This window comes from Tasmannia lanceolata, unplaced genomic scaffold (assembly GCF_043159265.1).
Source record: "Tasmannia lanceolata isolate RefF3 unplaced genomic scaffold, GAP_Taslan_0.1 ptg000004l, whole genome shotgun sequence".
In the NCBI taxonomy this organism is placed as follows: domain Eukaryota; kingdom Viridiplantae; phylum Streptophyta; class Magnoliopsida; order Canellales; family Winteraceae; genus Tasmannia; species Tasmannia lanceolata.
In genome coordinates, this window is record NW_027518681.1 from 5505927 (window position 1) to 5531499 (window position 25573).

Sequence of the window (25573 nt, forward strand, 5' to 3'; positions counted from 1 at the left end):
CACTATCTTACTTATTAATCCGTTTTAGAAGTGTTTTCCTCTATGATAACTAATTATTGGGCCCACCCAACTAACAACAAAATGTTTTAGAACCAAAGCTTAGAAAGAGTGAGAGGAAAGATAACAAAACCGTATTTTTTTCATAATTGTTGTGATATTGTGTTTCCTACCTTTTCTTCTATTTTTAGTTTTCTTTATCTATTTTTAGAGGTTTAAGATATGAGTTTTTATATGGTGTATCCCCCTTATTGTCACCTGTGTGGACCACACTATAGATGATCCAAACTGTCCATGCGATGATGGGCCACAAAGATATGGCCAAAAAATCATTTCTATAGGATCATCCCAACCCCCCGATCTATAGAGGAACTACATATTATGGAATTTTCAAAAGGTACTGTATGGACCGCACTATAGGATGATCCAAACCGTCCATGCGATGAGCCACAACGTAAATAGGATACGACCAAAAAATCATTTCCATCCTAATGATTTTTTGGCCATATCCTATTGACGTTGTGGCCCATCGTATGGACGGTTTGGATCATCCTATGATGTGTTCGGTATACTTTTTGAAAAGTAGGAGATTATAAGGGCTTACACCATATAAAATCTCAATATATTTAATTTTCAGGAGAGAAATGATATTTTCATCCCCTCTTCGTCCTTGGGCCACCCATCCTTCGGTGTATTTAGGAGTTAAGAACTTAGGACTACTCTTTTTAGTTTTTACCCTTCAAGGGGTGTGGCGAGAGGACTAAAAGGGGTGAAAATATCACTTCCCATTCCAGGAGAGTAAATACTAAATACCGGTTCACTCAAATAAGATGAAAAATACCTATGAAAAAGAGAAATTATATGATGCCAAACTGTAAAAATGTAAAGGGTGGAAGGAGACAAAACATGCTGCCTTGGTTTTTAACCAAAGAAGAAAAGTAAAAAACGGGGAAAGCCCCGTAGATTAAAAATAAAAGGAGAGAGGTTTTCTCTCTCACCGCCTTTTATTTTCACGGTCGAGCAGCGTATAATTTCTCATAAAAAAAATGAAATAAGACGAAAAAGGACAATTTAGGGGGTGGAAATATCATTTCCCTTTAGATACTCAATATCTCTTATCTTCCTACTCTCTCCTCCTTCCCTCCACAAACAGATCCTCCCATGCAAAGCCCAAACAAACGCAAAACAAAAGGGCAAAAAAATGGCAGCATCGAATTTTTTTACGCCAGTACTGAAAACCCCCTCTTATTTTCCTCCATTTTCATCCAAATTTTCCATCTTCCAAACCAATTCCACCCCCAAAACTGAAATGGGTACCTCCCCTTTTGGTGAAAATCCCCACCATCTATGGGATTTTAGGGGAAAAGCCTCCAAATTCAGAGGCTCGAGAGCGCGGCAATTGTGCCCTGTCGCTTCTCTAGGAGGTCTTCTTGGTGGGATTTTCAGAGGAGCTGATACAGGTGAAGCCACAAGGCAGCAGTATGAAGGAACTGTTAATTTAATTAATGGGCTTGAATCAGAAATGTCAGAGATGTCTGATTTGGAATTGAGGGAGAGAACTTCGGTTTTGAAGGAACGAGCTCGGCAGGGTGATTCTTTGGATTCTCTTTTGCCTGTAAGTTGTTATCTTTTTTTTTAAATATCGTTATAGGGTTTTAATTTTGACTTGTTCTTGTTGTTTTGTTTTTAAATTTGATTGAAGCATGGAACCCTGATCAGGTAATTATGAAACAATATCCCGGGTTTTATATGGGTTATGTGTGGTTTTTGGCTTCTATGTCAATAAAATACTTTGGTTAGATGTAGAATTTCTATGTACCAGGAAACTACTTGGCTTGTCTCCTTGTCTGCCCAACGAAACTACTAGCAAAATTCAAGCAAAAAAACCCTTTTTTGGTGGTTTTTTGCTAGTAGCTCTCTCTCTCTGCCCAACCAAACTACTAGCAAAATTCAAGCAAAAAATCCTTTTTTAGTGGTTTTTTGCTAGTAGCTCTCTCTCTCTCTCTCTCTCTCTCTCTCTCTCTTTTGGTGTTTTTTTGCTAGTATCAGCGTGGAGCTGATACTGGGAGTTACTGTGCATTATGGTTTATGGTTTTCAGTTTTACTGGGAGTTACTCATTAATTCCTTCTGGATGTTTGTAATTCCTTTTAATATTTTCCTGTCAATACTGCTTGTGATATCTTATTGGAAGAACCAAATACACATGATACTTATGAAAGGTGGACCGTCATTGGCAGGAAGCATTTGCTATTGTTAGAGAAGCTTCAAAAAGAGTATTGGGCCTTCGTCCTTTTGATGTACAACTTATAGGTATATCAGTCACTCATTTATTATAGATGTTCTGTTAAGGTCATTGACCTACCAATAAATTGCATCTTGACAATGATGTTTTACTCTAAGCTTCAAGCTGTATCATGTCTGAACAATACTTTCAATAATTTATAACCGCTGGCTAATCTAAGATGGTTTTTAGGTTTTATTGACAATTTAGCAAGACTTTTATTATGCCATACATTGAATGAAGTCTTCACTGGATCAGTGCTTGGAATTGAGCATATTTCATAGTATCATACTTCAACTTTTCTGTGCTTCATTTGACTACCTTTACTTTTATGCTAGGAGCTTGTTAAAATACTCATCTTTAGGCATTGACACGATTTATAGATCCATGTTTCTGGCATCTCAGCTACAAAGTTCTTTGATTGTTGTCATATTTGCCTTTCACTATTTTGTTTTGAGGGGTATGGCTCTGGCAGTTCGAACAACAAATTTGTCACCTGTGCCATTCAAAAATAAATAAAAATTCGTCAACTCTAAACCATCAAATTGTGGAACATTTTTTTAAAATTTCTTTTGGACAGTGAATTTTTTTGGGGAAGAAAGATTCTGGGTATTTTTTGTTAAATAATTTTCTTGGCTTTTTTATTATATTAGTGAACCAGATGGGTTAAAAGACATCCAAGCATTATGAAGGGACCATGTTATATGGGCCAGGACTTAGCCTTCCTACCTGAAATTTACTCGTGAGATGGGCACTGAATAGTTGAATTTTATTTGAGTTTAAAAGTAGAACAAATTCAGATTCGTTTTATTATTACACTTCTTTTTTAATATGTAATGCTTATGTGTGTTGATTGTGTAGGTTCCATGGTTCTTCACAAGGGAGAGATAGCCGAAATGAGGACAGGAGAAGGGAAGACACTTGTTGCTATTTTACCAGCTTATTTGAATGCATTGAGTGGCAAAGGAGTGCACATTGTTACCGTGAATGATTATCTTGCCCGGCGTGATTGTGAGTGGGTTGGTCAAGTTCCCCGGTTTTTGGGAATGCAGGTTGGCCTAATCCAACGTATGTCCACATCCTCTTAATAATATCTGTTTCTGTTTTCCTGGTCATGTTTTATTCGCTATGATCCAATATTGAATCTTAATTGAATGGATATATTGACTGATTTTTTATGAGAGATTTTACTCTTTTGATACGGAATTTTCGTTTTCTTTGTTTTCTTTTAAATCTAATGATTATAAGATGCTTCTCTATTTAGTGAGGTTTTTTTTTTTAATTAGATACTGTTCTATTTTTTATTGGGTATGGAGGTTGTCAGGTAATTACTTCCATGGAGAAGTAAAATAAGTTAAATTTATGTTGCAGAAGTACGTTTGCTAGATCAAATAATCAAAATTTTGCTAACTAGAGGCTTGTTTATCAATAAAAAATAAAAATATATAGATCTTGTTTTGCCCAAACATACTTGCATCTTTTTTTCTTTTTTTGATCGGTAACATACTTGCATCTTGATAAAAGAAAACACGTGATATTTGCTCTCTATATTTGGAGCTTGTTTAGATGTCATTTTTGGAGATCCTCAAGAATCACGCTTTGAAGTTTGATTAGAGTATTAAAAATAAAATAAAAAAAGTTTGATTAGAGTATTTTTGTTTTCTTGCTTCACTTTATTAAAAGAGATTCTAGTATTACTCACCCCTTGTTCTCTTCTCCGCTTAGACTCGTACTAATCCAAGATCTCTTTTGATCTTTTCTGCAGATTTATCCCTTTTGTTGTTTTCTTTGTCCCATACATGGTCCGCAATAAATACGCACACACATATAATGTATGTGTGCGTGCGTGTATTATGTCTGCAATAAATACACACACACATATAATGTATGTGTGCGTGCGTGTATTATGTCTGCAATAAATACACACACATATCGGGAACATCATTTCCCTATTTATAATATGTATGTGTGTGTGTGTTTATATATATATATATATATATATATATATATATATATATATATATGGGAAAGGTGTGCGTACTCGGTCGAGTAGATAAGCTTATCTACTCGGTCGGGTTAAAAACAGTGGGGGCCCACATTTTTGGGGTGATCCAAACCATTCATTTGAAAGGCCCTTACCTAGATAAGGTGCCCACGAAAAATCAGCCCCATAGGATCATCCTAACCCATCCAACAACGGAGGGAAAAATGGGCAGATTTGTGGACAAGCTGTGTTTGTCCATTTTTTCCCATTTTTCCCTCCACTGTTGCATGGGTTAGGATGATCCTATGGGGCTGATTTTTGGTGGACACCCTATCTAGGTAAGGGCCTTTCAAATGAATGGTTTGGATCACCCAAAAAATGTGGGCCCCCACTGTTTTTAACCCGACCGAGTAGATAAGCTTATCTACTCGACCGAGTACGCACACCTTTCCCTATATATATATATATATATATATATATATATATATATATATATATATATATATATATATATATATAGAGAGAGAGAGAGAGAGAGAACATTTCCTACACACTTGTGTAGGTAAGTTACCTACACACTAGCTTAAAATACAGTGGGAGCCCACATTGTTTGGGTGATCCAAACCATTCATTTGAATGGTCCTCACATAGATAGGGTGTTCACAAAAAATCAGATCCATAAGATCATCCCAACCATTCAAACTATGGAGGCAAAAAATGGACTAATTTGTGAAGGTTTATACACGTCCATTTTACCTCCACAAATCGTAGGGTTGGGGTGATCCTATGGATCTGATTTTTTGTGGACACCCTATCTCTGTGAGGACCATTCAAATGAATGGTTTGGATCACCCAAACAATGTGGGCCCCCACTGTATTTTAAGCTAGTGTGTAGCTAACTTACCTACACAAGTGTGTAGGAAATGTTTTCTCATATATATATATGGGGAAAGTGATTGTGAGCGGCCCCTCATATAAGCTTATATGAGGTGACCGCTAAAAACATGGCGGGCCCACATTTTTGGGGTGATCCGAACCGGTCATTTGATAGGCCCTGACTTAGATAGGGGGTGCCCAAAAAATCAGCTACATAGGATCATCCCAACCCTTCAAACTGTGGAGGTGAAAGAGGGGAAAATGGATATATATATATATATATATATATATATATATATATATATACAGAGAGAGAGAGAGAGAGAGAGAGAGAGAGAGAGCCTATAGGATTATCCTAACCCAATCAAAGGTGGAGGGGAAAATGGACAGACACTGTTTCTGACCTTTTTCCCCTCCACAAATGGCAGGGTTAGGATGATCCTAAAGGGCTCATTTTTTGTACACACCGTATTCATGGAAGGGCCTTCCAAATGAATGCTTTGGATCACCCCAAAAATGTGGGGCCACATGAGTTTTTGAAGCAGCTGCTCTGATAAGCTATCTGAGCAGCTGCGCAAGAACACTTTTCTCGAACACTTTTCTCATATATATATATATATATATATATATATAAGAAAGTGTTGGTGAGCTTGAGCTTAAGCGCCCAATCACATTGGGGCCTACTTTGTTAGGATGATCCAAAGCATTCATTTGAAAGGCCCTTACATAGATGGGGTGTGTACCAAAAATCAGCTCCATAGGATCATCATAACCCATCCATTTGTGGAGGTCAAAATGGACAGACATTATTTGTCCACAAATCTGCCCATTTTTGTCCTCCACAAATGGAGGGGTTAGGATGATCCTATGGAGCTGATTTTTGGTACACACCCTATCTATGATAGGGCCTTGCAAATGAATGGTTTGGATCACCACAGAAAGTGTGGGACCCATGTGATTGGGGCGCTTAAGCTCACCATAAGTTTGGTGAGCTTAAGCTCACCAACACTTTCCTCATATATATATAGGAATTATCATACACATTATGGATGCATTGTATTACTATGCATCCTAGCTTGTATTGTACATACTAGGCTGACCATGATTGATCTAAACCATTCATGTATTCAGTTCGTAGTAACTTCAAAAGCATAATTTTATGTATCCCATTACTTGAAATCTATGAAGCATGCGTACGGGTACGGGGTGCGGGTACGACACGACACGGGTACGTGGGTACATGATTTCAGAAAAAACGGGTGCGGGTACGTTCGGGTACGCCGAATATAATAATATTTTTTTATATATTTATAAAAATTAAAAAGTAATAATTGGACAACAATCAAATAACAATAACATCACCAAAATGGAAAATTCTAATATTACTCTTCATTTCATAAGTGATTAAGTTCCATATTTCATAACATGAGGCTGACATCATTCATTAGAAAAAAAAGTCTGTCGCCAGTGTGTTGACCAGTGCCTGACAAGATGAATAATTTTTAGACACCAAATTGTAAGATTTTTTATACCGGACTTTTGGGATTTAATAATTTTTGGACATGATAGATTTTACGAATTTTTAAAATTTGAAAAATAGCCACCGTTTGGAAGTTACGAAAGTTAAAATTTTGACCCGACCATTTTTCTTCGAATTTTTTACTAGAACAGGAGAGTTGACATTTTTTCCTTTCAGATTTGGGTCTTGAAACTATTTTTAATAAATCCAAATGGGGGGTATTCCGTTATTTACATGTAAATCTTAAGTAAATGGACATTTACTTAAATGGTTTACATGTAAATACTAAGTACAGGGGAGGAGAGAGGAGAGAGAAGAAGCAGGAAGAATTTACACCAGCTGGGAGAACCAGCATGTGTCGGGTACGCGTGGGTGCGCACCCGACCCGCATCCAACAACCAAATTTGAGGTTTTTTTTTTCTCTCAAAATGTGGGTACGTACCCAGGACGTACCCGAACGTACCCGCACCCAATACGTGTCGGGTACGGGTACGGGAGCCCCGGGAGAGTACCCGTGCTTCCTAGCTTGAAATTGTTAATTAGACAAAGCACATGTGCTTACCAATATTGTGTTGGACTTATTTATCGTAACCTTTTCTGTTACCTTTTATTTCTCGGTGAAACTTCATTTATGATAATTTCTATTGTCTTGTCTGGCTGTTTTTTGTTAGCTATTGTTCAGATGAATTAACACTAATACAAGTCTTAGACCCTCTAATAGTTGATAAGTTTTTTTTTCTTTTTTCTTTTTTGGATGATAATACTTGGTTACTGTTTACCATTGTTTTTTGAGAATCCTTAGTCGATGTATTCATATGTTCTTTTCTTCCTTGACAGGTATTTATTATCATTACTGTTATCATGGAAGCTTCATTACTACAAATTTCTTTGGATCTTATTTACGCATAAATTTTGTTGGCAGAGAATATGTCAAGTGAACAGAGAAGAGAAAATTACTCATGTGACATAACGTATGTCACCAACAGTGAACTGGGTTTTGATTACTTGAGAGATAATCTTGCCACGGCAAGTAAATTTTTCCATACCGATCATTCTTTCCATCTGTAGCAGACCTTCTTTACTTATACAATTATTACTCTTTCCCTTTCTTGGACTGCATGCTAATGGCATTTATGTATTTACAGAGCGTTGATGAACTTGTTGTGAGGGGTTTCAATTACTGTGTGATCGACGAAGTTGATTCCATTCTTATTGATGAAGCAAGAACGCCTCTCATCATCTCCGGACCCGCAGAAAGACCAAGTGATCAGTACTACAAAGCTGCCAAGATAGCTGCAGCTTTTGCACGTGATCTGCATTACACTGTAAAAATAAAGCTATTTTGAAAATGTTAAAATCTTATGAATCATTTCTGTTAAATTTTTTATGGCACTACATGTTGTGGTCTATTAGGTACCTCCACTGAAGGACTGAAATTTTGTTTTCCGTGGAAATTTCAGTGAAAATCTTATAATGTGGGCCGGAGTTTTAAAATTTCGATTTCGGTTTTAAATTTCGGTCCCGGCCGAAATCTGAAATTTTGGTATTTCGGCCGAAATTTAAAACCATGCCTCCACTTTCTAGTTGATCTCACTGTAGTTCTCACATGCTGAAGTTCTTTTAAATTAGAACTTCTCATATATATTGAGGAAAAAATTGTTAGACTGGTAATCAATATTGTTAGACAACTCGACAAAGTATTATATCCATAATCTTTTATTTGGGTTGCTTTTCAGGTCGATGAGAAGCAGAAAACTGTTTTACTTACTGAACAAGGTTACGAGGATACTGAAGAAATTTTGGATGTCAAAGACTTATATGATCCCCGAGAACAGTGGGCCTCCTACATTTTGAATGCAATAAAAGCAAAGGAACTCTTTCTTAGAGATGTAAACTACATTGTCCGTGGGAAGGAAGTTCTTATTGTGGATGAGTTCACTGGTCGAGTCATGCAGGTACTTCTCCTTATTCAGCATTTCAGCCTACCAATGTCTTTTGAAGTCTTTTATTCCAACCACTTGTTTTTAAGTTGTTGAAATTCTTTGTTTCCTGTTATATCATATATTATTGAAAGAAACCAATTACTTATTTCCATCTTGAAATGGTCTTCATGGGGAAACCATGCATTTAATCTTCATGATGGCCAATCCTGGACTTTATCTGGGGTCATCATAGATTTATTGTGGCTTCTTCACATAATGGTGGAAGCACACATGACGGTGTGCAGTTCTTGAGAAGTTTATTTCTGTATGAGTTTGATTTGGAGGTCCTTTAAGAATGTTTTTCTGCTTTTCATTGGAATGGTTCGCTTTTAATACTATAACATTCTCTGGTTTACCAGAAAAATTCCATGCTTTTGTCTCTATTCTAATTTATTATTTTATTTACGCCCTTTATTTTCATGTTTCCTGGCAGGGCAGACGATGGAGTGATGGTCTTCACCAGGCAGTTGAAGCAAAAGAAGGCTTGCCGATCCAGAATGAAACTGTGACCCTGGCCTCAATTAGCTACCAAAACTTCTTTCTCCAGGTGGGTGTATATATTTATCCACGGTTTTAAATTTCGGTTTCGGTCGCCACATAAACGGAAATCTTTCGGTTTTGGTTGGAAATTTCGGTGGAGTCCTATAAAATCAGGGCAACATATGGAAATATGTACAAATGATATAATTTAAAGATGAAACTTCAAGAAATGTTAGAATAAGCACAAATACTTGCTTAGAGACTCATAAGCAAAACAATCATCCATAATAGTTTAAAAACATCAAACACTTAGTGGCATGCACTGTCGCGCATGTCTAATAATTTAGTACATGCCAAAATGTAATTCATATAAATGTTTATGGATTTGCTAGGGACCATCGCAGACCGGCTGTTGCATGAGAGAGCAGCCACACAGGCTCAGATTTTGTCTTATTTATTTAATTCATCTGAGGTGTGTGCTCTCTCATGCAACATCGGGTCCACGAAATGCCTTCTACGATGGTCCCTAGCAAATCCCATTATACAGATACGTGCACCACATTTTGCATGCAAGTCATATAAATATAATTATGTAATGCATAATGGCATAGTATATCACTATTATACTTACGATTTTGGTTTATACATTTTGGTTGTTTCTGTTTTGGTTTCGATGTGGATGGAAATGGAAACATTTCGGTCATTTTGCGTCAGCTGCAGTGGAAATTTAAAACCATGTATTTATCCTATCTCTTAGTGGAGCATCGCTCCTATTCTAAATGTCTGATGTTAGTTTTTATCCAATAATACAGTTTCCAAAACTTTGCGGCATGACTGGTACTGCAGCCACTGAAAGCACAGAGTTTGAAAGCATATACAAATTGAAAGTCACAATCGTGCCGACAAACAAGCCCATGATAAGAAAGGTATATGTTAGAGTTCTTCATTTCCATGGTTTTATTTATGGCACGTTTTGGAATAATTGAAATTACAATATGAATTTTTGTTTTCTTCTGTTTTTGCATTTGCATTTACACAACTAGGTAACTTCTTTGCTCTTTCTGTATAACTTATTGCCTGAGTTCTCATGAGAGTTGTTGTTTTAAACATGATGTCAGACAACATATTGAAAGAATCATGTAGAATTGTTTACATTGTGGAATGTGGACCTTTCACAAAGATATTGTTGAAGGCTTCCTTTTTATCTCTTTAAAGGTACATTATTGCTGTATTTCTAATGTTGACTTGAGAGACTGAAATCATCAAAGTCCATCACTCTCTATCTATATTGTTCTAAATTTGAAAAAAAACGTTTGCATCTAGAATGCTAGATATGTTCTTAAACTTATAATGCATCATCTTTTTGGAAAATGAACTTGTATGATATTTTTTAACTTAATTTTATGTTTTATAGGATGAGTCTGACGTAGTTTTCAAGGCAACTATTGGAAAATGGCGTGCTGTTGTGGTAGAGATTTCTAGAATGCACAAGACTGGTCGCCCTGTGCTTGTTGGGACAACTAGTGTTGAGCAAAGCGACTCTTTGTCAGAACAGTTGCAGGAAGCTGGAATTCCCCATGAGGTGAGGAGTAAATAATATTGTAGAAACTGATATTCTTTTAGCTGTGTTAAGGTTCTCATTGCAGCCGTATATTGTTTTTTATTTTTTTGGATTTTTAATTCATCATTAGCCATATAAATTTTGTTTTCCATGAGTTTTGTACTTTAAATTTGAAGGTTGATGCTTTTCTTTCACATTTAAATTCATGTTGATAAGAAAATATTTAACAAGTAGTTTCCAAATGAGAATATTTGCATTAAAAAAACCTTCCCGGGGTTGCTCCACATATACTTCCTCACTAAGATCCCTATACTGAAAGGCCTTTTTTACATCAAGTTGAGATAATGGCCAGCCATAGTGTTAGCAATAGAAATGATGACATAAACAAAATTAATCCTTGTAACTGGAGAGAAAATCTCAAAATAATCTATGCCGTATGTTTAAGTGTATCCCTTGGCATCCAATCTATCCTTCAATCTTTCAATGTTGGTCCATCGGGATCACTTATTATGTTATAATGTTAACTCACTCCCATAATGGTCTTTTGCCCTTTAAGCTTATCAGACATATGATCCTTTTGATAAGCTTGCCCTCTTATTTTGATTAGCCAACCATCTGATCTCCCTTTCATTACCTCATCATTATCTGTTACCAAAGACATCATCAACAAAGCTTACATTTTTTCAAATGCCCTAACGCCACCACACTCACCACCCCCGAGAGAAACGGATTGATGAGATCTGGGAAGCAACTCCGAGTCGCTCCGCAGAATCCCATCTTTTTAGGGTTAAAAATGCGCAAAAGTGAAAATTCTTTAGAAACGGGCTTGTAGTGGGTCAGTGAGCCGAACAAGATTTTTGGGATTTCCCTATTTTCTCTCGTTCTTGCGCCTACAAAATAGGGTGAAACAAATTTTAAAATGGTTGCCGAACGCGCCCGAAATTACTAACAGTGACCGCTTCAGCATCCTTTGATGTTCTGCACCACCTCAACAACCAATCAGTGAGCCTTAACGAGCAGCCAGCGATGCAACTAAGGTTGCCAAAATGCCTAACATTGCTGAGTGGGACTGCATCCCATAGGTGCCTAGTTACTTAGATATAAAATCTTGGGTTAAATTAATCTTCTTGATCTATGTATATGATTTGATATCATTTTATTATATACCATATTTTAGGAAGAATGGCAGTTTATTCTCAAATTAGTACTACTAAATAAAATAAGTAGGAGTCTAGTAGATGCATACAAGGTGTAATTATATTTCAAACGCGAACTATTCATGTATAAACTTTAACATATTTTGTATATTACTATTCATGTATGACCTTCAACATATTTTGTCTATAATGTATAGAATTATATTGAAAGGGAGGAAAGAAGTTTTTTTAAGGTCTAGCGGTTGATAAACCCTCATTTGTAGGTTTTTTTCTTACCTAATGGGAAACTAGCCTTTTCTTCTTCTATGGATTGTACTCCTGACTCCCCGGTCCAAGTTCCAAGAGTCTGCTCCGGATCTAGGTGGTTACCTAAGCCTTCGTGGTTACCTAGATGACTTCATAGACCGAAGCTGCCTCAGTCTAAGCATAGTATCCACCCTAGGGCATCCATGTAAATGTCATTGAGTACACAAGACACATTAGTTGATCAACATTGCACCCACCCTCGATCAATGACAATGTTGCCTAAGACAAATCAATAACCATGCAAATGACATCGGATCTTGTAACATGTCCCAAATGTACATGCTAGCCTCATCAGCACCGATTATCACAACTAAGGCGGCCATTGCTCGCTCCATACTTCTCAATGACATGTGTCTTCCATGCACTGCAGCAATTGGCACACGTGTAACGTGCTTATCACATGTGTGTGCACTTTCCTCAATGCATGAAAATTATCAAAAAAAAAAATTGAATGGTAAAATCTTTTATTGAAGGAAGAGAAACTCTCAGTTGAGATGGTCAAGGACAATATAAATAGCAGCAAAATACAACGCGACCCTCAAGGTGGAAGATGATCAAAAACCTCAAACTCGCCTCTCCCAACCCCACTACGAGCAAGAGAGTTTGCTCACTTTTGGTAGAACAGTAGATCTTCCTTTGTCGTTATATATGGGCTTCCAAAACCTTCAAAGAAACCCTGAAAGAACTGCTACTATTTAAAGGTAATTGCACGGAAATAGGCTTGCAAATATGTAAGGGACCATGCTGAAAAACAAGAATAACTAAAAATAAAACTTGCTAAAAGCAGTTCTGCCACTATTGTTCCGTGTTATTCATCGTTCAACAACTGAATGTGTTGGTTGATGTTCTGGTCTATCTACAAATTATTCAAGCTATTGATCCGCCTTGATTCTCTACTGTGCTATTGCTCCATACTTCCTATCGGTTGATGGCTCAATCTATCAATTGATGATTCGGCCTATTGATCAAAGATTTGGGCTATCGATTGATCTATCACATTCCTTATGTGCTAGATCGCACACAAACACTGATTAATGCTTGTTCATTGCCTTCAACTTCTGTGACATGCATAGGACTTTTGGTTGGCTATGATGCTTTAGAAATTTCTATGCATTTTTTTTAAGTCCCTTTTCGTTTTCCCACCCGTTTTCTCAATATTCTTATCTCTTATCTCTTTTTACTTTATTTCTCACATTATTCTTGCATCAATTTTTGGCTTTTTTATGAAACTCTTCAACTTTTGGTATATTATTTCTCACATTATTCTTGTATCAATTTTTTGGCCTATTTATGAAATTCTGATACTTTTGGTATGAGATTCTCCTTGTGTTAATTGAACATTTTCTTGGCCTAATATGTTGGTCCATCAACACCCTCAATTAAGGAAAATAGTAGGTCAACTTTTTCTCCTGTTTTTTTTTTTAAACATGTAATATTTTAATTAACGAAGGGGGTAGATAGAAACAAGGATTTAAATTTTGGTTTCGGTCGCCTCAAAAATGGAAACATTTCAGTTTCAGTTGGAAATTTGGTGGAAGTCTTGTAAAATAACGGAAACGTATGGAAAGCTATGCAAATGATAGAGTTTTAATATGAAACTTCAAGAAATGCTAGTAAGCACAGATACACACTTAGAAATCATCACATAAGCAAGGCATCCTTCCATAATGGTTTAACAATATCAAGCACCTAGTGATATGAGTTGTTGCACCTGTCTGATAATTCAGTACGTATCACAGTTCACATGTAATTCATATAAATATATACAATATACACACAACACATTTCATAAGCAATTCATATAAATATAATTATGTAACACATACTAATATAGTATATTACTAATACACTTATGATTTTTGTTTCGATTTGCATTTCGATGGGGATGGGAATGGAGACATATCACTTGTTTCGTATCGGTTTCAGTGAAAATTTAAAATCATGAATACAAATTAGAAAGAAAGAAAAGAAGACAAAAAAGCAGTATAAGCTATCTCAAAGAGAGAGCTAAGCAGGACGAGCCACCCAAAGGCAAACTAGGAAAAAATCCAGGAAAAAATTGGCCGAAATTACCGAAATTCGTGACTGACACGGAAGCAAGGTACTATCGGTGTCAGTGGCCAAAATTTTAAACCATGCTTTCAACCCTCCCCGTCTTCCTTTTTTTTTTTTTTTTTGAAAATTCAGCCCTCCCCGTCTGATCCATTTAAATCTCAAGGATCGCCTCAAAGAGAGCACACAATTAATTTTTCGCCTAGTTTGGACTAGCTTCATAAAAAAAATCGGCGTTCTTCTATCAACTTACTAAGTTGTATAGATCATTCAATTATTGCATGATACTTAGCTTGAAAATCCATGTTTAGATAAAGACAAGCTTCATTTATATTTCAAACTAAAACTCATTGGGTAGTATTTATAAGATTGAATCCAATTTTTTTTTAATGGTAATTTTTTTTTATTACCACAGAAAAATTTCATTTATATCTTTGCCTTCGGCATTAGAAATTTCCCATTTAATCATCATTTTTCATTTGCAGGTTCTCAATGCAAAACCGGAGAATGTCGAAAGGGAAGCAGAAATCGTAGCACAAAGTGGCCGCCTTGGGGCTGTAACAATTGCTACTAATATGGCAGGTCGTGGAACTGATATTATTCTAGGCGGCAATGCAGAATTTATGGCAAGGTTAAAACTACGCGAAATGCTTATGCCAAGGTATTGCCGCATACATGCTCACATTTGCTCCTAATTTATTTTTTCTGTTATTATATAGATGCATCCCATCTTTTCTATTTCTATCGGATGGGATTCATGCAGTTTTAAACCACAAGAAACCTAAAAGAGCACATCATCTGCATATACTACATTGTTTCTAACATGTCATGAATGCTATAGAGTTGTTAAACCAATTGAAGGGGTCTTTGTATCTGTGAAGAAACTTCCTCCAAGAAAGACTTGGAAGGTACAGTTATTATTTTAGTTTTATTAAAAATTGGATTTAGTGAAGAGTTATATTATTATACTATTATGTTACTTCATTATTTTGATACGTCATGTTGAGACTTTCAGGTGAATGAAAGGTTATTCCCATGTGACCTATCCAAAGACAAGATTTCATTAGCTGAGGATGCAGTAGAGTTAGCTGTCAAAACGTGGGGCAAAAGATCATTGACTGAGCTTGAAGCAGAAGAGAGACTTTCGTATTCATGTGAAAAGGTGACATTCCTTAGACATTTAACTGGATGAGGTCAGCTTATCTAATTTGAATTGCAGGTGCAATACTAAGAGTTGAAATTTAGTAAACAGCAAGATTTACTCTTGGTAAGAGTAATTGTATAACAAGTGATCCGAAAATTAAAAGAATACATGTAAATTTCACATCCCAACACTTGTAGTTGCTGTTTTCATGCCACTATTGTTTCTAGGATATTAGGGCAAAAGATGATCCTGAAGGTTTGATTGCCGTGTCTCTTGTTTTCAGTTCTGATCTGCTACTCTAGAACAAGTCCTAGACATACCAATTTGTTGGTAGTGTATGAAGTAAACTTAAAATTTTTGCATGAATTTTGAATTTGATGGGGATCATCAAGCGAAGAAGAAAAGGGGGAGCCCATTAGGGGTGTTGTAGAATTTTGTATCCATTACTTACTTGTTTCTACCAGAAGAAATATAGTTTCGGAACAGATGGTTAGGTAAGTGCAGAAAGGAAGTGTGTGTGTGTGTGTGCGTGCGCGGGGGGGGGGGGGGTGGAGGAGGGGGTGGATATGGTAGAAGACGATTGTTGCAGTAGTGTAGAAGAAAATGAGAACCTGAGAAGGGTTTGTAACTTTCTGTTAAGAGAAGCTCCTGTGTAGAAGAAAAGCAGTTGCAGTGAGAGCGAGAACTTGAGAAAGCTTCCTGAATGAAACAGAGAATGTGATACTTCTGCTGATTTGTCCAGCTTTGATATTCGAAGATTTGAAGAACTTGGGAAAGGTTTTGGAGTGCAGTGCATTCCTCAACTCAAAATCTGCAGTTCAAAGCTGAATGAAGAAAATACTCAGAGAATGAAGAAGAGGAAGAGAGAAGCTTTCTTCGGGTTTTCCAGGTAGCGACAACAGCAAAACAGAGGAAAACCTGAGTGGCTGGGATTTTTTGAGTTCCCATCGGGTATTTCTTGCATCCTCTCTTTTTTCTGGTTTCTACCTCCCCAGGTTGCATACTTGCATGTATGCTGCCAAACCTCCTGACCCAAATCTCACTCAACGCTGGCTACTGGATCAGTTGCTGGCCGAATATTATGAGGGGGGCAATCTAAAAGTATCTGAACTGAGGAGACAAGAAGAGCAAAAGGAAAATGGGTCTTCTGGAAAAAAAAGAAGAAAAAAAAATGGAATCCCCGGCTCATGCACCCAGAGAAGAACAGAAGCTCCCATCTCCTTGAGCCCCCTCCATCAGCAAGGTTCTGAGCATGAAGCTCGATACCCCAGAAATCGAAAACCACATCCAAAGGTTGAAGGAAATGGCGAATTTGGAAAAAAACAGAATTAAAAAAATCAACTCTACCCAAAATGGAAATGAAACAGATGTGACAAGAGCTGGAAATGCAAATGTCGGGACAAATGAAACCGAGAAGAAATGGGTTCACAGATCTGGAAATGGGACAAATGAAACCGAGAACGAAAGGGTTCACAAATCTGGAAATGAAACCCGGCAGAAGTCTGCAAATGTCAGCCTATCCTCAGACCTTGGGCCACAAATCCCTGTTGTACTTAATGCAGGGCCACTAGAGGAAATATCAGAAGACCTACCTGGGCGATAAAACAGTAATGGAAAATTTTCAAATCAATTTCAAAGGAAGAACACCTCAAGCGCCACCCCCTTTCACCTGCAAGAAAAAACAGCAGAAAAGGATCTGATCCTCAAATTTCGAAATCAGGTTGAAAAAACCCAACCAGAAGATCCCAATTGTCATCCCCAGGACAAAAAAAGAAAGTACAAAGCGGGAAACTGTGCTTTCAAATTTCGACCGTGCGTGCGCTCTCACACACAATCGACCACAAATTCCCGCCCCTGGAGCTCTCTTTTTGCCCATACCAACTTTTCAAAAGAACTACCAGCAGGGAAGCTTTAAAATCCCAAAACATAGTTACTTCGAAACAAACAAAAAAGAAGTTTCTGCCCTGCAGAAACTACACTAAACTTTCGGAAAAATCAAATAAAACTAATGAAAATTCTCCATAAGTCGAAATAATAAAATTTCCCGACATTTGTTGTATTCAGACTTCAGACCATTCGTGTGCCTCTGCTTTTTTATGACAGATAAATGGAAAGCAAATACAAACCAGGTCCTCATTTTTTTTTCCTTCTTTTTTGAAAGGAGACAAACCTGCAAAAGATCCAAAGCCATAAACTAATGCTGCTGACTGTAGCCAAGGAGACGCTGAAGTCCATACCATACTTAGTTATCGTGTCTTGCACTGTTGCACCACCTTAACCGTGTGGAGTGTAGACTTGAAACTGGAAAGTGGCCTCTGGAGAGTCATGTCGAGGAATTAGAAGAGAGTGGTTAAGTTAATAAAAGCTGTAGATATTTGTTTAAGAAACCCAACACCCATGCAGGTATGACTATCATTCCAATTCAGTCAGTATGAAAGAGCACAACTGCTCCTCACCATCATGAAAACCTCTCTAATCTTCAATCACTTATGACTACTGTTATTGATCTTACCCATTGAGCACCAATGTCAAGCAAACTGAACGGAGTTTTAACTTTCTCAGGGCCCGATCTTGACAGGATAATAATACATGTACATGTACTCAAATCCAAGATCAACTGTGGGACGCCCACTCCTCCAATGATATGCTTGCTGATTAATCAAGTAGTCTGGCTGTTTTCCTCCTCAATTTCTTCAAAATACTTATATGAATCCACTTGAAGTTTAGTTGCCCAGAGCCTGTAGAGACTCGAGTCTATGTTTCATATCATGAATTTTTGTTGATTACCTGCAGTTCTTTGCAGATTCATTAATATGTAATGTGTATAAACTAGATATTTATCTGTTCTTGACTGTTACGAGTTGGTATGTGTAATAGAACTAATAACCATGCTTTTGGAAATTATAGGGGCCTAGTAGAGATGAAGTCATAGCAAAGCTGCGGGGTGCCTTTACAGGAATTGTTGAAGAATATAAAACATATACTGAGGAGGAAAGAAAGAAGGTCTAATTTACTCCTTGCTAATAATGGTTTTGGATGCTGATATCAAGATTACGCTCACCATAATTAGTTTTTTATTTGTACATTTGTCAGGTTGTTTTAGCGGGTGGGCTTCATGTAATTGGTACAGAACGCCATGAATCACGACGAATTGACAATCAGGTAGAAGTTTCTATTTGACTTGTCGATATGAACACTTCTGTAACTATATGAGAGCATCCGCCCTTCTCTATAAAGTAAATTTTCTTTACAATTCACATTTTTCATACGATGAATAGTAGAAATCGCCAATGTTACTGCTAAGAGTTAAAATAGTTTCCTGTTCATTTTCATTACAGTTTTCAATTAGTGTCTTAATATTAGTTACACTAGTAGGATGGGGCCCATCATGTATGGTTCCAGTTTATATGAAAATTCTATATAAAACAAGTTGCGGGATGGGATTTCAATCTCCACGAAATATTTCTTCTTCCTATTTTTCATATTTCTTCTCTTTCTACCTTCCCCATTACTTGTTTTCCTTGTTTGTGGACTGTTGGGAAATACATGCGCATAAGTTATTTTGTCCAATTTGGATAAAGCATGAGCATGGAATTGTTGTGGTATTCTTGTATATCTGTTGGCAATTTCTTAATTTGTATGCATACAGCTTCGTGGACGTACTGGTCGGCAAGGGGATCCTGGAAGCTCACGGTTCTTCCTCAGTCTTGAAGATAACATCTTCCGTATTTTCGGTGGAGACCGCATTCAGGTATTGCTTGTTCTCACTTTGTCATTGCCTTTTTTCTTTCTACAAATTCTCGGACCATGAAGATCTTGAAGCTGTGGACTAGAATTTTTCAGAAACAGTATTATAAGAATAAAGTCACAGGACAAAGCGTTAAAAACTTAGAGATTTGCTAGGGACCATCTCAGAAGGGATTTTACGGGCCGGCTGTTTCATGTGAGAGCAGCCACCTCAGATGTATAAAATAAAGAAGACAATGTAAAGTAAGCCTATGTGGCTGCTCTCTCATGCAACAGCAAGCCTGTGAAATGCCCTCTACGATGGTCCCTAGCCATAGCAAATCTCTAAAACTTATAATGAAACAAATAATACACATTCTGTCATCATCTGATCATTATCGGGATTGCTATCAAATTCTCTTCGAGGGACAATCGTTCGATCTCATGTGCTATGTGGAACATTTTATCAGTTGTATCTTCCAATGTTTTATGAATTGCTGAAGCTGAACCTATGATTTAGGATTTTTTTTTCCGCTTGCCTTGAATGATTTGGGTTAACTGAAGAGATGCATATACTAATGATTATCAAATGTGCTCAGGATACCTATTCCAAGTAGTTGATTATTCCCTGAAACTCAGATTAAAATGTCAGGCAGCTTTAGAAATGTCATCAACTTCTCAGTGTCATGATCCAATGACATTGGAAGCATAACTAAGTGGAGAGGCACACAACTTCTTCTGTAAATGATGCAGACCATTCATTCATCCATATCAGTTTACTTGGGAGTAATTCTACTTAAGATGCTGTTTATATTTTACTTCACATTCCATCTTAACATAAGTTGCTGTTTATTGTACTACGATTAGAAATGCAGATGAAACTTTTCAATTAATCACATGCTTCAGTTAACAAAGTGTCCCAGGGTTCCTTACCACTATTAGTTTTATTTATGATTGTGAATCCTTTTGTGATTACTAGGTGAACTGCTGATCCTTTGATGAAGGATTAATTTTTCGCTTGGCCTGAATTATTTGAATTATCTGAAGAGATGCATATACGACTGATTTTCAAATGTGTTCAGGGATACCTATTACCAGGATTGCATTATTCTCTAAAAGTTGGGTTAGAATGCCTTGACAGCTTTAGAATATTGTCATCTACTCCGCAGTATCATTACCCATTGACAATTTTTTTTGAATGCTAATTACCCATCGACATTGGAAACATGATAAGTGAAAAGGCACCCAAGTGATATAGACCCATAGACCATAGTTGCCAGAGTGGGAAGCAAGTGCGAGAAGCGATGCGGGAAGTGAAAGCAGGATGTGTGGGGTTTAGAAAAGAGGAAATGTGGTAAGCGTCATTGAAAGTCAACATGAAGAATGTAAGAAGCCTCATTGGAAGCGAACAAGTACATAGAAAGAGTACGATTGTAGTAGGTTAAGAAGCGTTAATATAGGTAAGGATTGCAAGTAGAAAAGAAGACTTCACAACTAATTAGAATTACAAATTTTAGAAATTTGCAGTTTCATATGTTTTATTCACATATATTTAATGTTAAGTTTTTGAAAAAGGTCCATGTAATTTTTACTTAAAATAAGTTTTCAAATGTTTTTAGAGCTCTTTTTTAAATACGCTCCTTCAACTGAGAAAATATACTTTAGGAAGATATATTCACCTAAATAAGAAGCGTACTCTTAATTAAGAGGAAATGGCGCACTTCCCCTGAATTTGGGAAGCGAGAAGAACTTAACTTCTGAAACAAGTTTCTGGGGAACTAGGAAATTTCGGGTAACTATATATAGATCATTCATTTCATCCATATCATTCATTGGAGAGTGATTGTGTACTTTAGAATCTATACCTATGTTACTTCACGGTATAACTTAATAAACGACAAGCAAACACTCGAACGTGAGAGCAAGGGATCACCCGACGAATGGACGAGCTCCAAGGAGGGAGAAGAGAGGGAGGCAAGAACCATGCTTTCAGAGAAGTGGCGGTCCGAATCAACTCCGAACTGCGAGAATAACTGACTAAGCCGTGCCGTAAGGGGGGCATTCTCCACACATGATGGGGCCAAGTTCATGTACAGGAGCAGAAGTGAGAAGCAGAACTCGAAAATGCCTACTAACGAGCTCGAGCCAGTTCCTACTCATGAGATCGACTCTTGAAATGGATCTTCCTGAAAACTCCACTTGACTCAAGCTTGTTAGTAGCATTAATGGACCGCCTTTAAAGTAGAAGGGGAGCCTTTCCCTTTTGGATATAATATCAGTCTTGTTTCATTGCGTAGGGGCCCGGTTCAGGTTAATAAAAGCTATTATTTAGTGTTGTACAAGTAGAAATGCAGAGGAAACTTCATATTAAGTTAATCACATGCTTCAGTTAACAAAATGTGCCCCATGGTTGCTGACCACAATTGGTTTTATGAATTTGTTCCTTTTGTGACTTGCTGACTACAAAGTGAACTTGGCCAAGTCTTTGTCTAGTAGCGTCAAAGTAGTTGTGATTCTCTTACATCCTTTCCACTTTTATCTTCCACACCTCTAGCTATTATGTATATGAATATCAACCAATACATTATACTTGTTTAGTTTGACAAATTAATAGGATCATTGAGAGTTATAATCTCGAATCAGGCACCAGAAGAATGCAATATTAATATTTTAGAGGGGAAAATTAGGCTGGTGGAAAAGAAAGGACTCTACTGGAATAACCTTAAAACTCACCCTTAAGCAAGACATTGTGGATTCAGGGCAGAATGCAAGATTTTAGAGGGGAAAATTAGGCCTGTGGAAAGGAAAGGACTCTACTGGAATAACCTTAAAACTCACCCTTAAGCAAGACATTGTGGATTCAGGTCTTCATAGAACCTCTCACATTGCCCACAGAAAAAGCATATGTACAAAACATTGGCCATAGGCCCATAGGCTATAGTACCACTGAGTACTGGAACTTTCTAAGACGAATATGTGCTTGTGGATAGATCAGTAGGGAGAAATGGCAATCCCGGTTAACCATTATGACAACCGGCAAGCCTCTTTCTTTTGTTTTCTTTTTCTTTTCTAAGTAAACTTGTATGCACTACTTTCTCCAGCGGATACTGTTACTGAAATGCTCTTAACTGATGTAGGGTTTAATGAGAGCCTTCAGAGTTGAAGACCTACCAATTGAGTCCAAAATGCTGACAAAAGCCCTAGATGAGGCTCAAAGGAAGGTGGAGAACTATTTTTTTGATATCCGGAAGCAGTTATTTGAATATGATGAGGTTTTGAACAGCCAAAGAGACCGTGTATACACGGAAAGAAGGCGAGCCCTCCAATCTGACAACCTACAAACCCTTCTTATAGAATATGCTGAGTTGACGATGGATGATATTTTAGAGGTAACTCAGCTTTGAAAACTCAGAAGTGAGGTAGCAATTGGCTTCCCACCATCAATATTTTAATTGTCCTCAACCATGTCGAACATGACAGTCTAACCAAATTTGCTCTTTGTTTTGCTGGGATTTTTTTTACTGACTTTTCTAATTGTACTATGACACATGGCTAGGCAAATATTGGTCCAGATGCTCCCAGGGAAAGCTGGGATCTCGAGAAACTCATTTCAAAGCTTCAACAGTAAGATATGCCTTGTCAACTTTTGGTCTTTTTTATTATTGTTCTATAACATTTCAAATTCTCCTTTGATTCCTACTTGCAGGTACTGCTATCTGTTGAATGATTTGTCAGTGGAGCTGTTGGCGAGCAGATCTTCAACCTACGAGGACTTGCGAGACTACCTTCAATTCCGGGGGCGTGAAGCATACCTACAGAAAAGGGTCAGTGTTTGTTGTTGTTGTGACCCGTCCTCACGAATGTAAATTTTAGAATCTATTAAAATAGGATTATATTAGTAATACGTGTATTTTTCTATTTTTCTACCTTCTCATTTTTCATCTACCACTGCTCGACTCCCATCACTGACAACCAGTACACCACCCTTGTCGATGCTATTCTTTTGTAGCCACCACAACAAAATAAATAAACTTGCACTCATCAACATGCTCTCTTTTTTTGGAGATTAGCACATCAAAGTACAGAGTTCATGTCATACCTGAATGGAAGTCACCTCTATGAATCAAATAGTTATGCAACATAAAAGCACGCTTGTCCTTTTTTGTTGTTGTTTTTCCCATAGATACAAAGATTAATTCTCTATGTAAAAACCTTGGCTTCATCTAGTATTCACATGTTTGGAAGGATCCTATGCCATTAAAATTTCAGAACCTCAAGTTTTTTAATTTAATTCCTTTTCCCAAAAAAAAAAATTTGCAGGAAATAGTGGAGAAGGAAGCACCAGGGTTGATGAAGGAAGCTGAGAGGTTCCTCATTCTGAGCAACATCGATAGGCTATGGAAGGAACACTTGCAAGCACTGAAATTTGTCCAGCAAGCCGTGGGCTTACGGGGATATGCACAGCGAGACCCTCTTATTGAGTACAAGCTCGAAGGGTACAATCTCTTTTTGGAAATGATGGCACAGATTCGTAGGAATGTCATATATGCTATCTACCAGGTTTGTCCCATCTCCCAATTCTTGAGGCTTCCCTCCCGTATTTTTCTTTTTTCCCAAGCATGCAATTCATCTCCTAATCTAGTCTGGTACTGATATACTTGGTCTCTTTCCTTAGCCACTTTAGGCTACAAATCATGGTTGACAAGTGTGGGCTTGTGTGGCTTCTGATTGTTCTTTATATGAGCTTCAGATCAATTTATTCAATAATACCCATTCTTAATAACTGCTATTACAGAATTTTTGATGTGTTATTTATTTAAGGAAACTGTGTTCTTCATATTCAGACATCTGTACACATCTCTTCTACCTAACCTCTATTAGCTAGTGCCTTCTAGCCAATCCCAGCAGCATTAGGTATGAAGGTTCTACTGCACTTGGTACCTGATGTGCTCTCAACAACAAAAGAGCGAGTTTTTCATTGTGTCAAACTAGTATAAATCAACATCCAAAGCGTACTTGATGTTGTGCAGATGTCTTGTATTCTAGTATTTTCGGTTTTGCATTGAAGGGTATTTGGGTAATTTCCTTGATGCAGTGGCATTGATATAAGCCACACATTAGGGTCACAGGTGTAAGGTTTTCTTTTTTATTTCTTGACCGGCAGAAAGGAGTTTTGTAACCCTAAACCGAAATAGTGAAACTCTTCTCTCGTGAACGTAGGCACACTGTCGAACCACGTAAATCTTGTGTTTTTTTTAATTGAGTTCCTCTCAGTCTTATCTTGACGTTTTGCTGCACTTCGTGCATGATCCTAGTTGAGAAGGTATTTCTCGGTTTTTTACACGATATAAAGGAAATTGAACATACTTTTCCATTGAGTGTTTTGACTTTTAATTGCATGGGGTTCAGTCCCATCAAGTTTATTTCTATTTGTTGACATATGCAATATGTTCTCTACAGTTCAAACCAGTAATGGTGAAGGATCAAAGAGGCGATGAAAATTCGAGAAAAGTTGTTTCCAGTGGAAGGGGAAGCGATAGCGACTCAAACCCAGTTGGTGCAGTAAAGGCATCCTCGTAAACTGTTGGTTTTGAGAGACTCAGAGACCCATATACGCCGTCGAGGTAGAGGCTTCTTCCAAAACTTAAAAGAGAAGAAGCCCGGCCTTTTTCGAAGTGCAGAAAAGCTGGATGCCCATAAAAAGTCTTTCAGGCACCCTATCTGTTGTACCATAAGAAAATCACCTCAACAATCAATGCAGGAGAGTTAAATGTCAAGAAATGAAGTATAGAGCTGAATGAAAAGATAGATTGATTTTTGTATTGATTTCAGGGTTGCTTGGGTGTGCAATCTAATTGGATTGTGGGTGCAATTTTTCTATGCTGTTCTAAATAGAGCGCTGTTATGGACACTGGTTGCCTAACCGAGAGCGGAACCAAACAAATCCCTACACGCCACATGGCACAAGGAGAGGTAGTTTTGCCGTTTTAAGAAAAAAGCTAAAAAAAAACAGGAAGTAAGATAGTGAATCATTGACATATTGGGATGAGGAGAAAGAAATCAAGTAATGAAAATGTCTCCGGCATCCTCTGAGGAGCCGAAATGTTCTAATTAGGTAATGAAGTCTTGATGATATCTATCTATATATATAAGTAAAGCTGAATGTGGGAAGCTGAGGCTACGCCACGTGTCACCCCCACTGCATTCCGAAATTTAATAGCGCATTAAGGGGATGCGGCACACCGTTTCACATGTAACCTTAATAACGAAATTTAAAAACATATTAAGAGGATGTGGCACCCGGAATTTAAAATGCCTAAAATCAAGAAATGGAAAAATCGCCAAAAATCAAGGATTGATTAAAATAATCTCTCCACAAATTAAATTTCCTAAAATAGTAAAATACGCTTTTTATTTTGGATTTGAAAAAAAAGGCTAAAATCAAGGAATGGAAATATCGCCTAAAATTAAGAGTTTATACACAGAACTGGCATGTATATTTTTGTC

At 37.3% G+C, this 25573-nt stretch overlaps 1 protein-coding gene across 1 annotated transcript; it reads left to right on the forward strand.

Annotated features, from left to right (window-relative positions):
- Positions 1-1117: 1117 nt before the first annotated feature.
- On the forward strand, positions 1118-24977 carry AGY1 (Albino or Glassy Yellow 1). The gene is made up of 20 exons (XM_077377756.1): positions 1118-1612; positions 2236-2308; positions 3141-3347; positions 7581-7684; positions 7804-7983; positions 8395-8613; positions 9074-9187; positions 9933-10046; positions 10535-10702; positions 14682-14857; positions 15038-15104; positions 15212-15358; positions 18248-18343; positions 18434-18502; positions 18990-19091; positions 22204-22455; positions 22623-22690; positions 22773-22890; positions 23387-23626; positions 24527-24977. The coding sequence occupies exons 1-20, from the start codon at positions 1199-1201 to the stop codon at positions 24644-24646; spliced, it is 3048 nt and encodes a 1015-aa protein (XP_077233871.1). The 5' UTR covers positions 1118-1198; the 3' UTR covers positions 24647-24977.
- The last annotated feature ends 596 nt before the right edge of the window (positions 24978-25573 follow it).